This window comes from Gavia stellata, chromosome 7, assembly GCF_030936135.1.
Source record: "Gavia stellata isolate bGavSte3 chromosome 7, bGavSte3.hap2, whole genome shotgun sequence".
Taxonomy (NCBI): domain Eukaryota; kingdom Metazoa; phylum Chordata; class Aves; order Gaviiformes; family Gaviidae; genus Gavia; species Gavia stellata.
Genome location: NC_082600.1, coordinates 5,517,674 through 5,535,367, shown reverse-complemented (window position 1 = coordinate 5,535,367; position 17,694 = coordinate 5,517,674). Strand labels below are relative to the sequence as shown.

Genomic DNA, 17,694 nt, shown 5'->3' with positions numbered 1-17,694 from the left:
GAAAAGCCCTCGGCGCTGGTCCTTAACAGCTCCCGACAGCACAAAGGACACTCCAGACAGATGCCTACATGGCATCCTGCAGCATTTTAAAAGAGAATTAGTGGTTTTAATTATGGTCGTCGTATGAAAGGAAACCATGCAAGCTCGGCAGGAGACCTTTGATCAAACCCTTTTGCTAGCACAATGCCGCGGAACTGTGACTATTCCTAGCAAGGGGCCTTTTCTCGCTGAATGACTCACCAGTGATCTTTGAATGCAGACAAGTTCCTCGCCCTCCCTCTTCATTAGCGAGCATTTCTATACAGGCCCTATATAGTGCGGAGTCTCGGAGCTATACAATGGGGGGGAAAAAAGAATCCCTACAGATTCTGGCCTCTACTTAGGAAGTGCTGAAGGACTCTGAGTGACTTTATTCATTAAAACAGGTTGCTATTAATTAACTGTCATAATAAAATAAAGAACTATTATTTGCATTTCTTAGTGCACTCCCTTTAGTAATATGTATAAAAGATGCTTGTAACAAAAATGAATTTATAAGGGAGAAAAACCCCTCAGAAGTCTTTTTTTCCTTCCCCCCTCCCTGGTTTTTTTTTTTAAGGTCTAGGCAGCAGGAGCCTGACTAATTATTAGGACCAGTTTTGCAAGAGAACAAATAGAGGTAAAACACAAATATGAAAGTAATTAGGAAAATGCAAAATCCTGTTTACTTGGCAACCGATTCATGCAACTGAGACTAACGAAGAGCAAATCAGCTTTGCTTGTTTGATAAACTTAAGGGTGCCACCTAAGAGGAGCTGATAAAAATTAAACTTCTGCCAGCATCCCTCAGCACTGCCTTTTAGTGAACAGGCTCAGAAACATCCACGCAACTGCTTCGTCTACAAGCACCAGCAAATCTCATTTGAACAGTTTCAGGGGGAGGAATTTTCTAACTTCCATCACTGTTAAATATTTTCCCCTTCGCGATCGGCCATCGGTGGTATCTTGGAGCTGTACACCCAGCATGGACACCCCTATCACACGTGCACACCATTCATATGGACACGGCGTGCGTGGATGGCACGGTTGCAACCAGTTCTGCTTTGCTCCCTAAAAAAGCATCACGATTCCACTGCTCTTCACACCTGGGAAGACTTTTGCCGGTGGGAAGGTTCTCCTTGTAGTTTGCATCGCTGCTTATTACAATATACAACGATAACGTTACTCGACACGGGCTGCAGGCTGGGATACCTTTGTCCAGACCCTCTGTTCTCCCAAGTAGATAGTGGAATCCACAAAAGCTTCCAATTATTTCAAGACTATGCAGCTAAGGAGGGGCATCTAATCAAGATAAAGAAAACCCTCAGCTCAGTATATTTGCTTGAATGGATTTTCAATAATGCAGGTAACAAAAGCATTCAAAAATTGGATTCCTAATGCTTTTCTGCTAGGCTGAAGGACTGATTTTGAGAAGGGAGAAGAAAGCCAGCCCTGAGAAAGCTGCACAGAGGAATGTATGATATTCCCCCGCTCTGTACAAACACTTCTGCGGGGATTGAGAAAAAGGAAGAGATTTAAGTGAGGCACAGTCGACCTGAAATGTAGTCAATTACAGCACAAAGAGTTAAAATGACACCCCTGAACTGCTCCTCTTCCTTCTCTCCCCTCTGCTTTGTGGCTTTGCAACCCAGAAGCCGTGGTTTTATTTCTTTTTATTGCTCATTTCTCATCTGCTGTATGTATCTCTGTTTGTATGGGAATTGTTTATAGAAGTAGCAGGGGGAATAGCTATGGAAATCATACTATGAAAATAAATCAGAATGAGAGGGAGAAAAATAAAGGATGTTATTTTGCAACCAGATTTAGAGATTCCTAGACAGCGGCTTGATTTTTCTACAGGCAGCATTCAATGAAAGTCAATCTGGGAAAAGCAGCACTTGGAAAGAACAACAAAAGTAGTCTACTTTTAAAAGGATCTATTAGGATTAGGAGCCACGCGAGCCTAAATCTGCACCTACGTGCACCTCAAACCACAGACTGACAGAGCACCCACATGCGACACCCCTCGCTCCTGCACACATCCTGATCTGCTCCTCCAAGCCCCTGGGAAGCTTCCAGAGGTGCCACTTGGTAATGTGATCTTTGCAGAAGGTACTTCTTTCTTCTCTGAAGATTTTACTAGTCCAAATGAAATCCTGTACTGGCAGCAATTTCTCTCCTATAAAACATTGGGCTGAGAACTCACACAACCACAGAATGAAGTATGAAAATTTAGATGAACACAACTTTCCAGTAACAATACCAGAGTTTTGGGTCTGTTTTAAGCATTTGAAGTACATGTTAATTGACAACATTTTGAAAAACATGCTATGTCTTTTTTTTTTTTGAAAACAAGTAGCTGAGCTCTTGGTAACTGAGTTGCTTGGCTTTTGGGGTAGATTGAAAAGCAGGATGGATTCACACTCTATTCTTTTGGTTAAAGCTCCTGACATCTCTAAAATTGCAGATCTAGCATCCGCAGTACCTGCGAGGACGTGGCGGAGTAGATGAGCGTTATGGGCTCGGATGGAGAGAGGCCACAGCACAGATGCCACAAGCCACGGGGAGAGCAGCATCCCAGGGGAGCTGCTCTCGTGTCCCCATGCTGGGTCTCAGCACCGCGGTCCCTCTGCCCCGGGTGGAGGCAGCGCAGGAGATGCCACGCTGCTGCCTACAGTCACGGTGCTCTGCAAGGGAAAATACACAAGTTGCTTGCTTGCTGTTGGAAAACTAGAGCAATAAAGTCTATCCCAGCTTAAAATCCCAAAGTAATGAAAGTAACCGTCCCCACAAAGCAAGGGAGGTAGAAAGAGCTGGGCTGGTCTCTACCCACCATCCCACACCAGGAGAACGTTGTGTCTGCAGCACCCTGGGGCACAGGCACAGCCAAGGAACAGCGAACAATCACGCTTCCATGAAGGGCACCGTCCCACATGCCTGTCCTGATGGAAACCTACCCAACCGCACTGCCCTGTGACCATAAAAACATACAGATGCAGCACAGCTAAAGAAAAATGGCTGTAGAAAACCTCTTGGCTCAGCAACAGAAGAAACATTTAAAGGCTAAATAAATTTTTTGCATCTATGAAGGATGCTGCATTAATAAAAAAAAATATTAAAAGATCTTCACAGTACAACAGATTCACAGGTTTCTTTTAAAAGAAAACTCTCCTTTTTGAAACCCCAAATTTTATTTAGTGATGAGCTTTTTTCCCCCCACACAAAAAAATACAAACACTTCATTTGTCAACAGCAATCAAAGACCAAACAACAGGACGTTCCTGTGGAGGCAATCCCCCTTGATTTCTTCTCTGCTGCCATTTCTGTTGTCTTTTAAAACCATTCTCACTTGTCAAGGACTAATTCAGATTTTAAGTCTTGACTTCAAAATTTCAGCCCTTCAGCAGATGGGTGGAGGACCGGGCGCTACCCAGCTCCCTGCCTCAGATCTTCTTTCATTTTCCTCAGCCCCTGCAGCTCTTTCTTCAGGTGCTTCACAGCCTGCAGAATATCCTGTCGCTGGGGATCATCCTCCGCTTTCTCAGCGTACAGAAGGAAATGTTTCACAGTTTCGGAGAGCAACGCTTCGGGATCCACATCCACCCGATGGAGACGCAACATCCTCTCGCAGGCGATGGCATAGTTTTTGTGCCAGTTCACTGGGTGATTTGGATGAGAGTTGACAATTTCTTTGTACGACTGTTAGAGGGACAAAAAAAAAAAAAAAAGGGGGCACAAATTAATTGAACAAAGGAGACCAACAGCTCTTAACAGTGCTTCAAAACTGCCCCTAAAGGAACAGATGCTATTTAGATGATCAAGCCCAGAGTCGGAGCATTTCTGTAACTCACTCCATTTTTGCTATGCAATGCGCAATAGCGTGGATCAGAAATCCAAGGGGGGCTGAAACGTTTCCCTTCCTATAGCAGCTGTTTGTTTAGAAATGTTACAGATGATCGTGATAACCCCACCACACATTATGCGCTTCCCCGAGAGAGGTGTTACACCAGGCTGGGGAAAAAAAAAAAAAGATTTAACTGCCGCACCTGGAAAGACATTTACTCAATATTTCAGATCAGGACGTCTTCCACAGGACTTAAGTGGTCTGTTGACTTGAGTGGGAATATTCATAAGCTCAACAGCAGGGACACTCCCAAGAACTTTGCAGAACAGCAAAAATCACAGCAAAACGGGCAAGAGTTGAAAGGAAACTATATTTGTTGAGTCTTTGCTGGGTTATGAAACACTCCTCCTCTCTGCTGACACACACCGATCGTTCTGTGCATCTGTTGGCATCTCGGGCAGTCCAGTATTTCCAGAGATACCTACACCCGCTTATGGGTATTATTCTTCAGTGTGAAATGCAGCAGAATTAATTTGCAGCGAGAAGACTGTCGGATTTTACACTTGCTGGCTCAGATGCATGACTGTGTAATGACAGAGGGGACAAGCACATAGAGAGACTTCAGGACAAGCAAACTCTTGGCATGAGTTTGGAGCCCAGCACAGACAACATAATTATAGCAAAAGCAGGGTGTCGACTGGTTAGCTTTTGGCATCCTCCGTGACCGAGGGGACAAGTAGGAATGGATAAAATCCCTGAACAAATCTCTTTGAATCTGCTGTGCTCCTGGTTTGGATGAACAAGGGAGAATGCAGATTACAGGATTCCCGACCTATATGGGAACACCATTTCTATGAAACTGAGAAATTAAAAAAAAAAAAAAAAAAAAGGGATGGAGACTGCAGGGATCATTCATAATCAAAATAAATGACTTACAGTGTACGCAAAGGTGTAAAGTTGTGATTTCATTTCTGCAGTCACACTGGCAGTTTCTGCAAGGTCAAATATAAAGAAAGCTGTTTTCATCCTAGGAAAACAAGAAAAACTTCCATATAATAACTACTTAACATAACCAGCTCACATCACATGGTTATACACATCTTCAACATGTCCATACAGCTCTAATTGTATGGGACAGTACACCAGTATCTCCATTTAAGTCGTCAGTGATACAAATTTCTCTCCGTGATGTATTTTCTCACCCTATGTCCAAACTACCCTCTGCTCCTTCGAGATACTTTGAGCAGAACATTTTGGTGAACAAAACCACCACTTCCCCGGAGGATTTGCTGGAGGCCATGCACCCTTCATCTCACTCTGCCAACCTTTTCCTTCCAAAGCTTGGCACATTTCGATCCAATAAGGCCATGCACCATCAAGCTGCCCGCTTTGGTGTGTATTTCCACGCCAGCGAGCTGGCATCGCCCACCGGCTGTTGGAAGGGAGCAAAGGAGCATCACCTGGCTTGCCACATTTCCTCGTTGGCAACAGCTTCCCAGGAAGAGGGCTTGAAACTAAATGGGAATGAAAATAAAATTCAGCCATCAGATCCATGTCACCGTGTTTCACCCACCGCGCAATCAACCCTTCTAACCCAGGCAGCTACAGACCTCCCAGGCGGAAGAAAAGCAGTCATGCAGCCTATGGCTCTGACAGCAGGGAATTCAGCTGATCCTCAGTCATTCATAGAACTTTATTCCTCTCTCTCTACAGAAGGAGCTTCTGGTATATCAGGTGTTTCACAGCGTCCTAGCTATCCTCAAAGTGAGAGGTGTTTTTTACCATCCATCACAGTTCACTCTATGACATTTAAAGCTTTGGATGTCCCACGTTCTCAATGGTTTTTGGCTCAATGTTTTTGGTTTTAAGATTGGAATTGGGCCTGATATTTGACTAGAAATGTCCTCTCTATTTTTAACATGAATAAAAATACCACTTGTGGATTCACTATATGTTCCAGAACACAAAACATTATGATTACAGCTCATGTTTAATTTCTCTAACACTGCAATGGATGTGGTTATGCTGCTGGCAGAAGAACAATGAGCAGGAAGGAGCAGTTGTGCCTCTGCCTCGTACCTGCCGTAGTCTTCAGTCCAGTTATAGAGATTTCTTGTAAGACGAATCCACTCTCCTGGGTCAAAGACAACATCGGAAGGAACCAACTTTTCACACGTACCCCACGGCCAGAGCGAATAGCTCCTTCTCCAGGTTGAGTCCCCTTCGTGAAGACCTATGCAGACAAACACTTCCTTACTGCCAAAAAAAACCAGAGAAAGCAATTGTGAAGCCATGCCAGAGACCACGGGCCACCCCACGTGCTTGAGCAAGCCATGCACCCCAAGCCAGGGCACAGGTCTTAAGCAGCACAACATTTTCTGCAGCATGGATACCTGCCCAGACCGTTCTACGTCGGAAAGGGTATGACTCTGGGTCAGTCTGCAGAACAGCTCTCCCGCTGCAAGCAAACACCCCATCTGGCATTGCACATCTTATGCAGCTGGCACAGGAGACACATCCTCTCCCCTGTGTTGGGCCTCACAAACGTGCCAGAAGCTGTCGGAGAAGGCTGTTTCTTCCCGACGGCACCTGGCAATGCTCTTCTGCCTACCCACACTCGCAAGGCTCACCCTGGCTAGTCTAAATGCAGATGCTATTCTTATTCATGTGAGTATCTAATCCTTTCTCCACTCTTACTAAGCTATTTTTATAGGATGATTATTCCTGGAATACATTCATTCTATGCTAATCAGTTGGTCACAATGTTCACGAAGGAGAAGCAGCAGCAATTTGCTCTCCAACCACCGTCATTTTGAGTGCGCGGGAATGTTCCTTTTTTTTGTGACGAACTGTATCAACAACAACAACAAAAATAATCAGTAAATACTCTCTGCCGATCACCTCCTTATTTTTCCTTCCTAAAAACCAAACCAACCTCAAAACAACAAGCAACATTATATCCGGATGGAGTTACTTCTGCATAGATATTTTCTTTAATTGCAAAAATAATCTCACCACTGGGGAGGAAGTCAGTGGAGAAAATTGGTCTTTTGGATGCAATACCAAGCTGTTCCATAAATCATTTCAAGAAAAAAAGGTCAAAGATTTTAGGAAAGCTGTTACATATGAAAGAAATGCTTACTGTTTATTTACTTTGAGGAAACGATGGAGATTAAAAGCAAGTGTCCCATCGGGTAATACTCCTTCCACAGGATTCCACCGGTTCCCAGGAAAATGAACACCAGGTAAATGCTTTGCCAGCTTGGGTAAATACCATTCATAAGTCATCATCTATCACCAAAAATATAAGCAAAATTAAAACAAGAATCAAAGTTTTCATCCATTTTACATCCAGAAGCTGCAGAAAATGGTTTCTGCAGGAGGAATGACTATTTGCTCAGTAAGGTCACCTCCCATTTCAGCAATTGCCTGGGACCACACCATCAGACCAGGTCACCAGTGGTTTCTGATCAGAGGTACACGGTCCTCCCTGCCGAGGGGGCAAAGGAAACCCAAAATACTGCTGGCAAAAGACACAACAAGGTTTTGGTTTGGTTAAATATGAAGCGTTGGGTTTTGGGTTTCTCAACAAGTCACAAACCCTTGCTGCAAAGGACTGAGGTGGCAGTGGAAGTGTAGGTGTCCCTTTCTGTAAGGGGGGTTTTTCTTCTTCCATTTCTCAGGAAAAAAGGAAAGACTGCAAACACCACCCAGGGACACGCAGCACCTCCATTTCAGTGTAAAAATCCTAGAGGCAGAAATCTGCAAAAGCACCTTTGGGGGACCAAGATAACACAGGGGATGCAGGGAATGAGCCTCAGCATGATAAAGTCCTTGGGAGAAACCCCAAAGCCGCATCGCCCACGGGGCAACTGCCCATCTGCTGCCCTCCAGGCTGCTCCCAGAAGCCTTCTGCTGCCCCGACATCTGTATTTCAGGGCAACTGCAGAAAACAGCAGGGACAAAGCTTCCTCAGCAAGGCAAACGTCAGCCCTGTGCCACATCTGGATATCTGCCGTGATGAAGAACTTGGGCTTCCCCTTCTCGCTACCCGCTATTGCCTCCCTGTTGGTTTTTTGGGCTTGAATGGGGTTTGCACACCATGCTCCATCCCAGAGCCACCCATGACCCTTTAAAAAAAAATCAATTTTATTTCTGCATCGTGAGTTTTATTTGAACAAAGAGACCCCCTCGAGAAGAGAAAGGAACAACTGAACTCTTGCTTCCTATTTTTAAAACTGCCTGTTGCCCCTTTTAATATTACTTTTGCAACCTACCTCCTGGTCCACTAAGGTGATATCTGGCCTCATCCCTTCACAATAATGAACATAACGAAGAGCGTTCCCGGGTAAGTCTCCTCTTAACAAGATCACTGCACCCATCGGCATAGAGGACAGCAGATTCCTTGCAAACTTATCAACAACGTAGTTGTTGCTCTGATCACAAGCGCTTAAGAGAACAGATAAAAAACAGTATCTCAAAAAAACAGGTATTTGCATGGCTTTGCATATCTTTAGAACAATTTTATGCAATAGGCATCGACAGGTGAAGTCCTTTGCCCTGGTCAAATCTTGCTGAAAAGCATCATCTCCATTTACAGGGAAACCAAGATACAGAAATGATGCATTTAGACTACAGTCCCCCAGAAATCAGCACCAGAGACATGAGCCACTACAGTTTTGCCAAAATACACACTCACTGTATGCCTTCACCTTAATTCTGATTTTTTCTTGGGCTAAACCTAAAGACTTACTAGTTAGAGCTGGAAGTGCCAGTACAACAATGGTTCTGTAAAGCATTTGACATCCTCCCCATCCTTTTAATTAAGCACTGAAAAGCCAAGTTTTTGTAGCATCAGGCAGAAGTAGATTTACATCACCTGAGATTAGATCCTTTTTATTACACAATCGTGTGTTGCATACACTCCCGGTATGGACTCAGGAAGAGGACACTCCATGACATGGCTCAGGACATGAGCTATGACTGGCTCACCTATGGACCAGCCTTTGGGAAAAGATGTGTGCAAAGGAAGGATTCCTGATTATGAAGCCTACGCTTCATTGGTCAACCTCTACTTGAGCATCCCTACTACTACACTGATTCCTACCCAAGCAACCACAGTCTTTGGTGTGGTTATGGGATAAGGAAGCCCTACACTACAGATCTAACTCTTCAAAAAGGAAAAAAAAAAAAAAAAAAAAAGAAAAACCCCAGGGCACAAGGAAACCTGAAGCAAAGCAAGGGAAGGAGAAGGTGACTGTTCAGGTCAAATGAATTCTGCAAACGTCCTTATGAAATAAAGCACAGATTTACAAATTTCTTTCATTAGAAGTTTACGTATCTACAGAGTTTTCTTCCTTCAACCTATACGACACAGCCTGAGGTTGGTGCTTGGGGATTTTGAGGGAGATCAAACAAGGGAGTCCCGCAAGCTGTGGCCACACAAGCTTAGGTGAGATGTGAAAACTGCCTTTCCCACTTCAAGATAAAGACAGAAACCCCAGGAGCAGGGGTGGGGGGTTTACAGCAGCACCCCAACCGCACGGCACCCCACAGCCCCGTGAGGCTGCGGCAAGACACGTGCCTGGGGGATTTGTTACCTGTAATTTGCCCAAACTTTAGAAGCGACAAGAGCAAGAGCGGAAAGCCACTCCAGCCATGGCAGCACCCGGCTGCCCTCCAGCATGGCGCTTCCGACCGAGGCGAGCGTGGCCAGCCCCAGCCCCGCCAGCACAGCCACGACGGCACTGCTCTGCAGCCAGAATCGCTCCACCTAGGAAACAAAATCCAGGAGACCCTATTTCTGTTTCCCCAGCTATAAGGAAACAGAGTAAGTAGCTATATTTTTGCACCTTACGCAGCGTCAAGACAACCACCTGCTCCTGATTAGGTGGTTTTAAGGCTTCTTCCAAGAATTAACACGCCAAAGCAATTTTTGGAGTGCAACTTACCACGCCCAGAAACAGAGGTTTTGTAATATCCAAATTTGCTCTCCAAGCGAAGAAAAGGGAATAAAGACAGAGCATTCCAGTGAAGAGCCAGATCACGGGTGATTTCTGCTGCTTTGTCCTATAAAAAAATAATGTAGCACTCTAGCAGCATGATGAAAAAGGAGACAAAAGTTTTATGTGCTTGAAAACCACTATCTCTCTGCATACTTAAATGCATTTAATACAAGGAGCTGATGAGCCTTTCTTTACCTTTGCAATTTATGAAACTTTTTCAAAGCACAAAACCATCAGGATTTCAAGATTTTTAAGCTTGCCATCTACAAAGCCACAGGGTTACCAGGAGCAGGGATACTTTGCTCTTAATTACTAGATGACCACAGCCAATTGCTGAAATTTTTGCACCAGCAAGCAGAAGGCAAAGAAAGCTGCCCATGCAGCCAGTAAGAAAGTGCACGTCAGAGCAAATATTCTCCTCCAACTTACGGCAGTACTGTGCTCACACAGGCCACGAGTGCCAGGAGGAGGACGGGAAGGGAGAGCTCCGACTTCATCTGCACCAGCTGAACACTGCGGAGAAATCAGTGCATGGATGTGTCATCCCCAAATCACTGCCTGCACTCAATTAAAGTGTCAAGAGCAGCAGGGAACAACATAACATATTCCCATTCTGCCGTGATTAAGTCTACCAGAAATGGGAACAAGCTCGGTTTACACGTCAGGATTTTGAATGAAAAATAACTGGGAAGGGAGATCCAGCATTTTCCCTTCAATGGGGAAGACAGACGGACATGCATGCTGTCCCTGCGCCGGACACACACGGCCTCAGCTCTGGACCAAGACAAGGAACGGCGGGACTGGAGCCACCTTGGCCAAAATGACAGCAGCAGCAACAGGTTTCTCTGCACTAAAAAGCACAGTCAAAATTTTACTCACACCAGCATCTCTTTCATACTGGATCCTGTCTCGGACTTGGCCTAGATTACAAAGAAAGAAAACCCATGAGAAACCCACACTCTGATTGCCACATCACTGGGGCAAGGAAAAGTCTTTTCGTTTTCTGTTTGCAGAGCCCTGAGCGCACAGGGCTCCTCAAAACCCCTTCAGGTGGTACCCCAAGGTGGTCACAGGGAAGAGCAATTGCTTAAACAACAAAAAGACAGCAAACTCTACTCAAACCCTCATTGTAAGATTCTTCTCTCATGTTCTTGTTTTACATTATGCCACTGTGCAGTGTTTACCACCTGGATAAGAATTTTTTCAAGGTGCTACCAACCCATTACCCTGTGACTCAAGCACATCATATGGTTTAGCTATGACCTCCACTATATCATAGAATCATAGAATCATTTAGGTTGGAAAAGACCTTTAAGATCATCAAGTCCAACCATTAACCTAACGCTGCCAAGTCCACCGCTAAACCATGTCCCTAAGTGCCACGTCTACACGTCTTTTAAAACACCTCCAGGGATAGTGCCTCAACTGCTTCCCTGGGCAGCCTGTTCCAGTGCTTGATAACCCTTTCAGTGAAGAAATTTTTCCCAGTATCCAATCTAAACCTCCCCTGGCACAACTTGAGGCTGTTTCCTTTCATCCTGTATCTGCGCAGTGCAATTATTTATTTTCTGGGACATGTCCCCACAGTCTGAGACAAGCACGTGGGCCTCAGTTCCTGCTCGCTTACCAGACTCACCCGTGTCCCCTCTGCCCTGATGGAGGCAGAGCTGTACGAGATTTATATGAAATATATGAGAATTTTTATCACAGAGACTTGCAATCCATGGCACAAGTCTGGGAAAGAAGACACGCTCGGTGGAGGTGAGGAATTACTTTCATAGGTGCTTGTTGGAAAAGTGGTGGCTACCAAATAAAAGATAAGGTAAACGGATCTAGGAGGTCTGGAAGGAATATTTAATCTCAATAAAACCAGAATAGTTAATTGCATTCAAGTTTTAATTAAAAATTAAAAGTGTTAGAGGATGGAGAGCCAGCCCACAGCTCCCAAAGCACCACTGCTACCTCTCTGTTTCTTGCAAAGCCCCACCTTGCTGGCAGCCGACGGCTTCTGGCCCCAGACACATCCCTCACATGAGATGACACTTCTGATCCTTGGCTTATAGGTGGAACCCTTGCCCGAGTCTTTTCTCTGGGTTTTTTTTTTTTTTTTTTGACTCTGCCTGCCCTTAAAAAGGAGCCGTGGGACACAAGGGCTGTCTGTCCATCCAGGCAGGGCTCTGGCATTAGCCCAACTGGCGTTGGGACCAAACGCTTGGATTTTGCTGTATTTATTGCTCCTGCTTTAGACAAGTTCATCGTAAATGTGATTTGTGGTGTAGGATTACACGCAGTCCATCCCTAAGCCTCCTGAACATCAACTTGAATTCATCACATTTGATGGAGAAAGGAGTTAAGGGATTTGCATGCCTTGGTATTGCTCTGCCCAATGGAGTCTCATTCTCAGGAGACGGCTGGGAATAGGACAACAGGGGAAATCTCAGAAGCCCTTCCGAGGGTGGATCTTATCTCTGTAGGAGTTTTGGAAAGATTAAGAGGCAGCAGCAGGAATTATCAAGTCTTTTGCCTCACATCCTACAGCCACCCAGCTCTCTGAGAAGGCTGTAATGGAACAGCAGCGCTGCTCGCTGCGTCACGTTGGCTGGATGCGGGAGCTTAATTTCTGAGGATGGGGGACTTCAGGACCCCAAGGAGTGACACAACATGTAAACCACCCCTTTTTCTTCTTTTTTTTCCCCCCAGTGGTGCCATTTCCCAGCTCTCTGCACTGAAATCTCTGAAGCAGGAAGGACAGAAGGGGTGCTGGGCGCTTGCTCTCTTTGGGTGGCCAGAGCCAAACATCTAAGCCAGGGCTGGAGGAGGCAGATGCAAACCCTATGCTCCGCAAGCGACCATGCAATACCGCCCTCCCTTGGGAAGAGCACGGACCTGTCACTAACTCAAATCACAGGTTTCTGAGAACCCTCAAACCTACCATTCATTTAAATTCAACATTAGTAAGAAGTAAGTTAAGAGGAATCTTTTTTAAAGGTACAGCAATGAAAACTGCTTGCAACCTCTTTAAATAGCTGAGTTTACAATAAAAATATAAGACAATTATTTGTCTTAAAACAAGAAAAACACAAAATTGATGTCACCATCTCCCTCTAGCACAGTTTGCTCTTTGGGCTTTTACAAATACGAGACACCTGTACACCTCCCAGTAAATAATACGGCTCACCCTGTAAAGGCAAAGAGAATTATTTCTTTGCTTTCCCAGCCACATGATTCATTCCCAGAAAACCTGACAGATTAGAAGGTCAAAATTAGAAAGAATTTTTTAAAAAAGAAAACATTTTCAATTTCCTCCCTTGCAAGCCATTAATCATCACAAAAAGAAAGGTTCTGTTATTGCATAAGTTAAAAGAAAGTCACTTAGAAAACATCTCTTATTTACCAGATTGAATGTCCCATATTCTTCCCTGAGAAAGTGGGTCAAAAATCCTTGAAAAGTCGTCTGGTCTCCCCATGTCCAACGGGCTCGATTGAGGTAGGACGAAGCCGGCAGATAGAGATAAGGCAGCAAACCAGCCAAGAAGCATAAACCCAACTTCAGCAAATGGCCTAGGGACAATTCCTGCACCAAAATATGTCATATTGCATAACAATGTTTATTTTAGTTTAATCACGCTGGAACTTCAAGAACAGATAAAGAAAAAACATCAAATATATTTACACAGAGCTGATCTCTCAATTTATAGTAAGTCCCTACAAAATGCTATGTTAAACCTTACGATTTTGTGGATTACTAGGAAACTGCATCAAACTGATCTCCTTTGCATGGCAGGGTGAAATTTAAGTGAAGCAAATAATATTAGCTAGGACTCATGAGTATCATACTCATTGCATCTTTCACATTTAAATCATGGCATGACATGCATAGATGGCTGAAGCACTGCAAGGCTGAGATAACCCACTTTGCAGCGATTAAGAGTTGGCTGGTATTCCATCTGGCAAAAAAAAAATAATAAAAAAATGCTGCTCTAGCACAACTACACACATCATCACCATCATCAGGAGTCAGTTTTGCCATGTACTTTATCGTGATTACACTGGCTAAATTGGATAGGCCAACTTTTGGGGTGGGATTTTCAAGACTGCCTAAGGGGTCAGGAAGACAAGACTTTCAAAGGGACTTCTGTGCCTAACTCCTTTAAGTGCTTTGGAAAATCCCACCCTAGAATATTGCACGCTTGCTTTATCGTTAGCCACTGCCCCGTCAATCAAATCACTTCTTCAGCAGTCGGGGTTATGGGGAAGAGGCACCATTCAGAGCGGTGATCTACAGAGCAGAAAAAGCAGCTTGATTTGGTGGTGGTCACAGTTCCTTCAGAAGAAAGCTGGCTTTTTTTTATTTAAAAAGGCACTTTTTCCATCAAATATCCTTCTGATTAGGTGGTTTTCTGCACTAGGCACCACTGGGCCGTGTAAAGTATTTCCCAGGAATATTATATTGGCACAGGATTGTCCTTGCTGGAAATCACAGAGGTCTCTCTGGACCTCCCCGGTTAAAAACACAAAAGCTCTGTTTAAAGAACACAAATACATTGCAGAAGTGAGTCTTCATTGTGTTAAAGGAAATATATAGTCAGAAAGGGGTTTGCTGGAGACACTGAAGAGATTTTGGATCAAGATTGCCTGAGCTGCATTTTATCTCTTGCAGCTTGTGTACTTCACTCCAGGCTTAGTTCTACCCTGTGCCGTTACTCAGAACCACACCTGATTTATCAGGTTGAGGGTGGAAAAATACAGGCAGGGCTGCCCAGCAGAAACCTGCCCAACTGTCCCCTTCAGGGGGGCAAAAAAGAGATGGGGGGGGAGTAGATGGAGGTTTCTCAGGGCCACTTGCAAAGTGATCAGAGCATCTGTGTCATTGAGATGTGCAGCTGTTTTCAGGGCAAAGTAGAATTTCTACAACACGTCTACATCCAGCCTGATGCATTGACCCACAGAAGACCACCTACAGAAGATAAGAGCATTGCAGGGCCCCTGAACGTCACCCGTGAGCCTCATCCAGATGGATGCATATCACCTTCATAAGCCAGGCATGCAAAAAGGTGTTTTCACCTTCTTATACAATAAGCACGTTTAATAAAGACATGTAGAAGGAGGGACATCTTGAGAACGAGATCTCTGGTAGGAGATGAAAGGGACGTATCTGACTGGATCAGGTGGACTGTTCCACCAAAAGTCAGCCTTCCTTTGGTCTTTTCCAGCTGGCATGAGCCAGGCGCTCTTCACCTGAGAGCTGATCTCTTGTAGGACTCTCAAGTCCTGGCTGCATCAGAGCTGGAGGCCACCGAGCCTGGCACATCCCAAGGAGATGCTGAAAAGGACTTCCCCCTAGAGAAAAGCCTCTGTACCCTTCTTGCCATGCTGCTTATTCGGGCTGCACCTTCAACTATCAACAGCAGTCACGAGATGCTCTGTAACGAGTGGACGTGGCTTTTGTTTATTACCACCAGTGAATCAACATACAGAAACTCATCTCCAGATGAGTTGATGGCATGAGAAAGCCAGTGCCATCAGCCAGAAGAAGCAGTGCCCAGATTGCACATGCCTGTGACTTCTCAGCAACAGGTATTTATCTGCTTTTCTGTCTGGTAGGTCATTGAACGTGTTCTTATTTCCTACACGCTGGGTAGTTTTTAGCTCCAAGTATCGGTCTCGTGGTTGCTCACAGGGTACTTGCAAGCTGCTGGGGCGGAGCACTCCGGTGCCAGGAGACACAAGCGGGTCACAGATTGCTGGCGTGAGCAAAGCCCCTAAATTGTCATCGGTGCCTCTGGTGTCAGACTGATGGACTGTAACTTCAGTGGGTTATGACCGACTAGTTTAGACAGACCATTGACTGTCCCTGTTCGTACATCAACATAAAAGTGGCACAAGTGCTTGGAAAGAAGAATTACTCACTGCCTTACAGAAATAGAGGTATGGGTCAGCAAAATACATACCGTCTTTCTGAAAAGCCGGGAGAGAACCCAAGGCACAATACAAGCGATATAAAGCACTATCGTGTGCTGATTGCACAAACTGAGCCCGCAGCAAAAGGCACCAAGCTTAGAGATCTGAAAGGGGAAAAAAACCACATTCACAATTACTCCTTACAGTTTGCAAAAACATCCAGAGACCAAAAGAGCTTCAGCGCAGCCCACAGCACACTTACAGAAAGGCAGATACACTGGTGAGCACCAGTCAATTGTAACACAGATAACAGAGGCTATTTCAAATTATTTACAGGGACATTTCATTTGTTTAACAGAAAATGTATTTCAGAAGCATCTGGCTGAACAGCTACTTCTCCATGTATACAGAGATCATCTGTAGCACCATCATGTCATAACGATGCGACGGGGTCCAATTCCTGAACCCCTGCTGCACAGGGGAGCCTGCCCAGCAGTTAAGTCCGAATGATGCAAAGTTTTCTGAAGTCATACCCTAAAATAATGCCGTTATGTACAGAGACCTCAATTTATATAACAGGAATGATTTTTTCCTCTTCTTCAGGCACAGAGGGCTAAAGTCCTAAGCAAGGGAATTAAATGCGATATCCCTCATTAGTCTAAAAGCTCATTTTCAAGCAACTTTGGAAGAGTTTTCTGATAAAATGGGTAACGTATCCAGCCTATGCAGCACAGTGCAGGGTATTTCTGGTACGCATTGAGGATTATTCACAGGTTCGTTATTGGTACCATGGCCATCCCTGGCTGATGCTATGGAAAGCCTCTCTCTGCCCCGTGCCGCTGTAGGCTCCGCTCTGTCCAACACCATCACACCACTGCTGAGTCCTCTTCATTCAGTGAGGGAGGACCAGGCTACAAGAGCAACTCCATACAGAAACCTTGGTCAGTGCTACGTACACCACTGGCCACTGCCTCTCCTCTGAATTTGCCTCCTCCTCCACCATCACTGGCCACTTGGTTTACGTTACAACCTGAAGCCAAGCCCCAGGGCAGCTCCTCGGTGGGCAAAAAGCCACCAGAGTCTTGCAGATGTTGTTGGACCGGAGTTGACAACCCATCCTCACCTTCCCAGCCATGCCCAAGGAGGGCAGCACTTCCGCCTATCATCAGAGCATCGCCCCTGCTTATTTCAGTCACTGGTGAGGACGGCGCGTGAGATGCAAACACTTGCCTTGGTGTGGTGATGAGATCACCTGGTAATTTTTAATTGATTGCCCAGCATTCAACGTTGAACGCTGCCTTGCCATGGAAACACCTGCCATCACTTCTGAAAAACATTTGTGGGCTTCAGAGCTGCCCTGCGGGACTCAGAACAACCTCAGTGATTTTTCAAGTATATTAATGAACTCCAAGCACACCCCTGAAGATGTCTCCATGACCATCTGATTTATGAAAAGCACTGTGAGCTTGCTGTTGGCAGCCTGGCTTCTTCAAGGCATGGGATGCCAGACACCCAAAAAACATTGAAACAAGCTCCTTAACTCCTTTTGAAAATCTCATCTGACAATCCCATTGGAAATTGGGCACGTGAAACATGGAAGCAGGCTGGAAAATGCCCACCTCCATCTTCATGGAGTTCAGGTTGTGGGGATCTTGGGACACTACTCATCAAAAAAGAAAAAAACAAATCCAGTGGTGAAACAAGGTCTCTATAACCACTGATAAAACGTGCTATTTGAGAACTCGCAAAGCTGAGTAAACTACCACTGCGGACTCCTGAAATTCTAGCCTAGCCCAACAAAAATCCTTTTATTCACACAATTTACAGGAGTCACAGCAGGCAAGTCTGTGAGAGGAGAAGAGATCAGATGTTCAGGCAAATAGAAGTGGAAAGAACAAGATTGCTGAGTAAATATATCATTTGGCT

General features: G+C 45.0%; 1 protein-coding gene across 1 annotated transcript in view; it reads right to left on the bottom strand.

The window, feature by feature from the left end:
* Nucleotides 1-3,330: 3,330 nt before the first annotated feature.
* TMEM260 (transmembrane protein 260) overlaps nucleotides 3,331-17,694 on the bottom strand; it is a 34,838-nt gene continuing 20,474 nt past the window's right edge. Inside the window, exons 5-16 of the mRNA XM_059819794.1 lie at nucleotides 15,819-15,932; nucleotides 13,262-13,441; nucleotides 10,747-10,787; nucleotides 10,297-10,380; nucleotides 9,814-9,931; nucleotides 9,463-9,635; nucleotides 8,140-8,311; nucleotides 7,005-7,153; nucleotides 5,942-6,118; nucleotides 5,323-5,376; nucleotides 4,799-4,889; nucleotides 3,331-3,717 (exon numbers count right to left, since the gene is read on the bottom strand). Of these exons, the coding sequence (XP_059675777.1) occupies nucleotides 3,445-3,717; nucleotides 4,799-4,889; nucleotides 5,323-5,376; nucleotides 5,942-6,118; nucleotides 7,005-7,153; nucleotides 8,140-8,311; nucleotides 9,463-9,635; nucleotides 9,814-9,931; nucleotides 10,297-10,380; nucleotides 10,747-10,787; nucleotides 13,262-13,441; nucleotides 15,819-15,932 (1,626 nt within the window). The 3' untranslated portion in view covers nucleotides 3,331-3,444. The remainder of the gene's footprint in view (nucleotides 3,718-4,798; nucleotides 4,890-5,322; nucleotides 5,377-5,941; nucleotides 6,119-7,004; nucleotides 7,154-8,139; nucleotides 8,312-9,462; nucleotides 9,636-9,813; nucleotides 9,932-10,296; nucleotides 10,381-10,746; nucleotides 10,788-13,261; nucleotides 13,442-15,818; nucleotides 15,933-17,694) is intronic.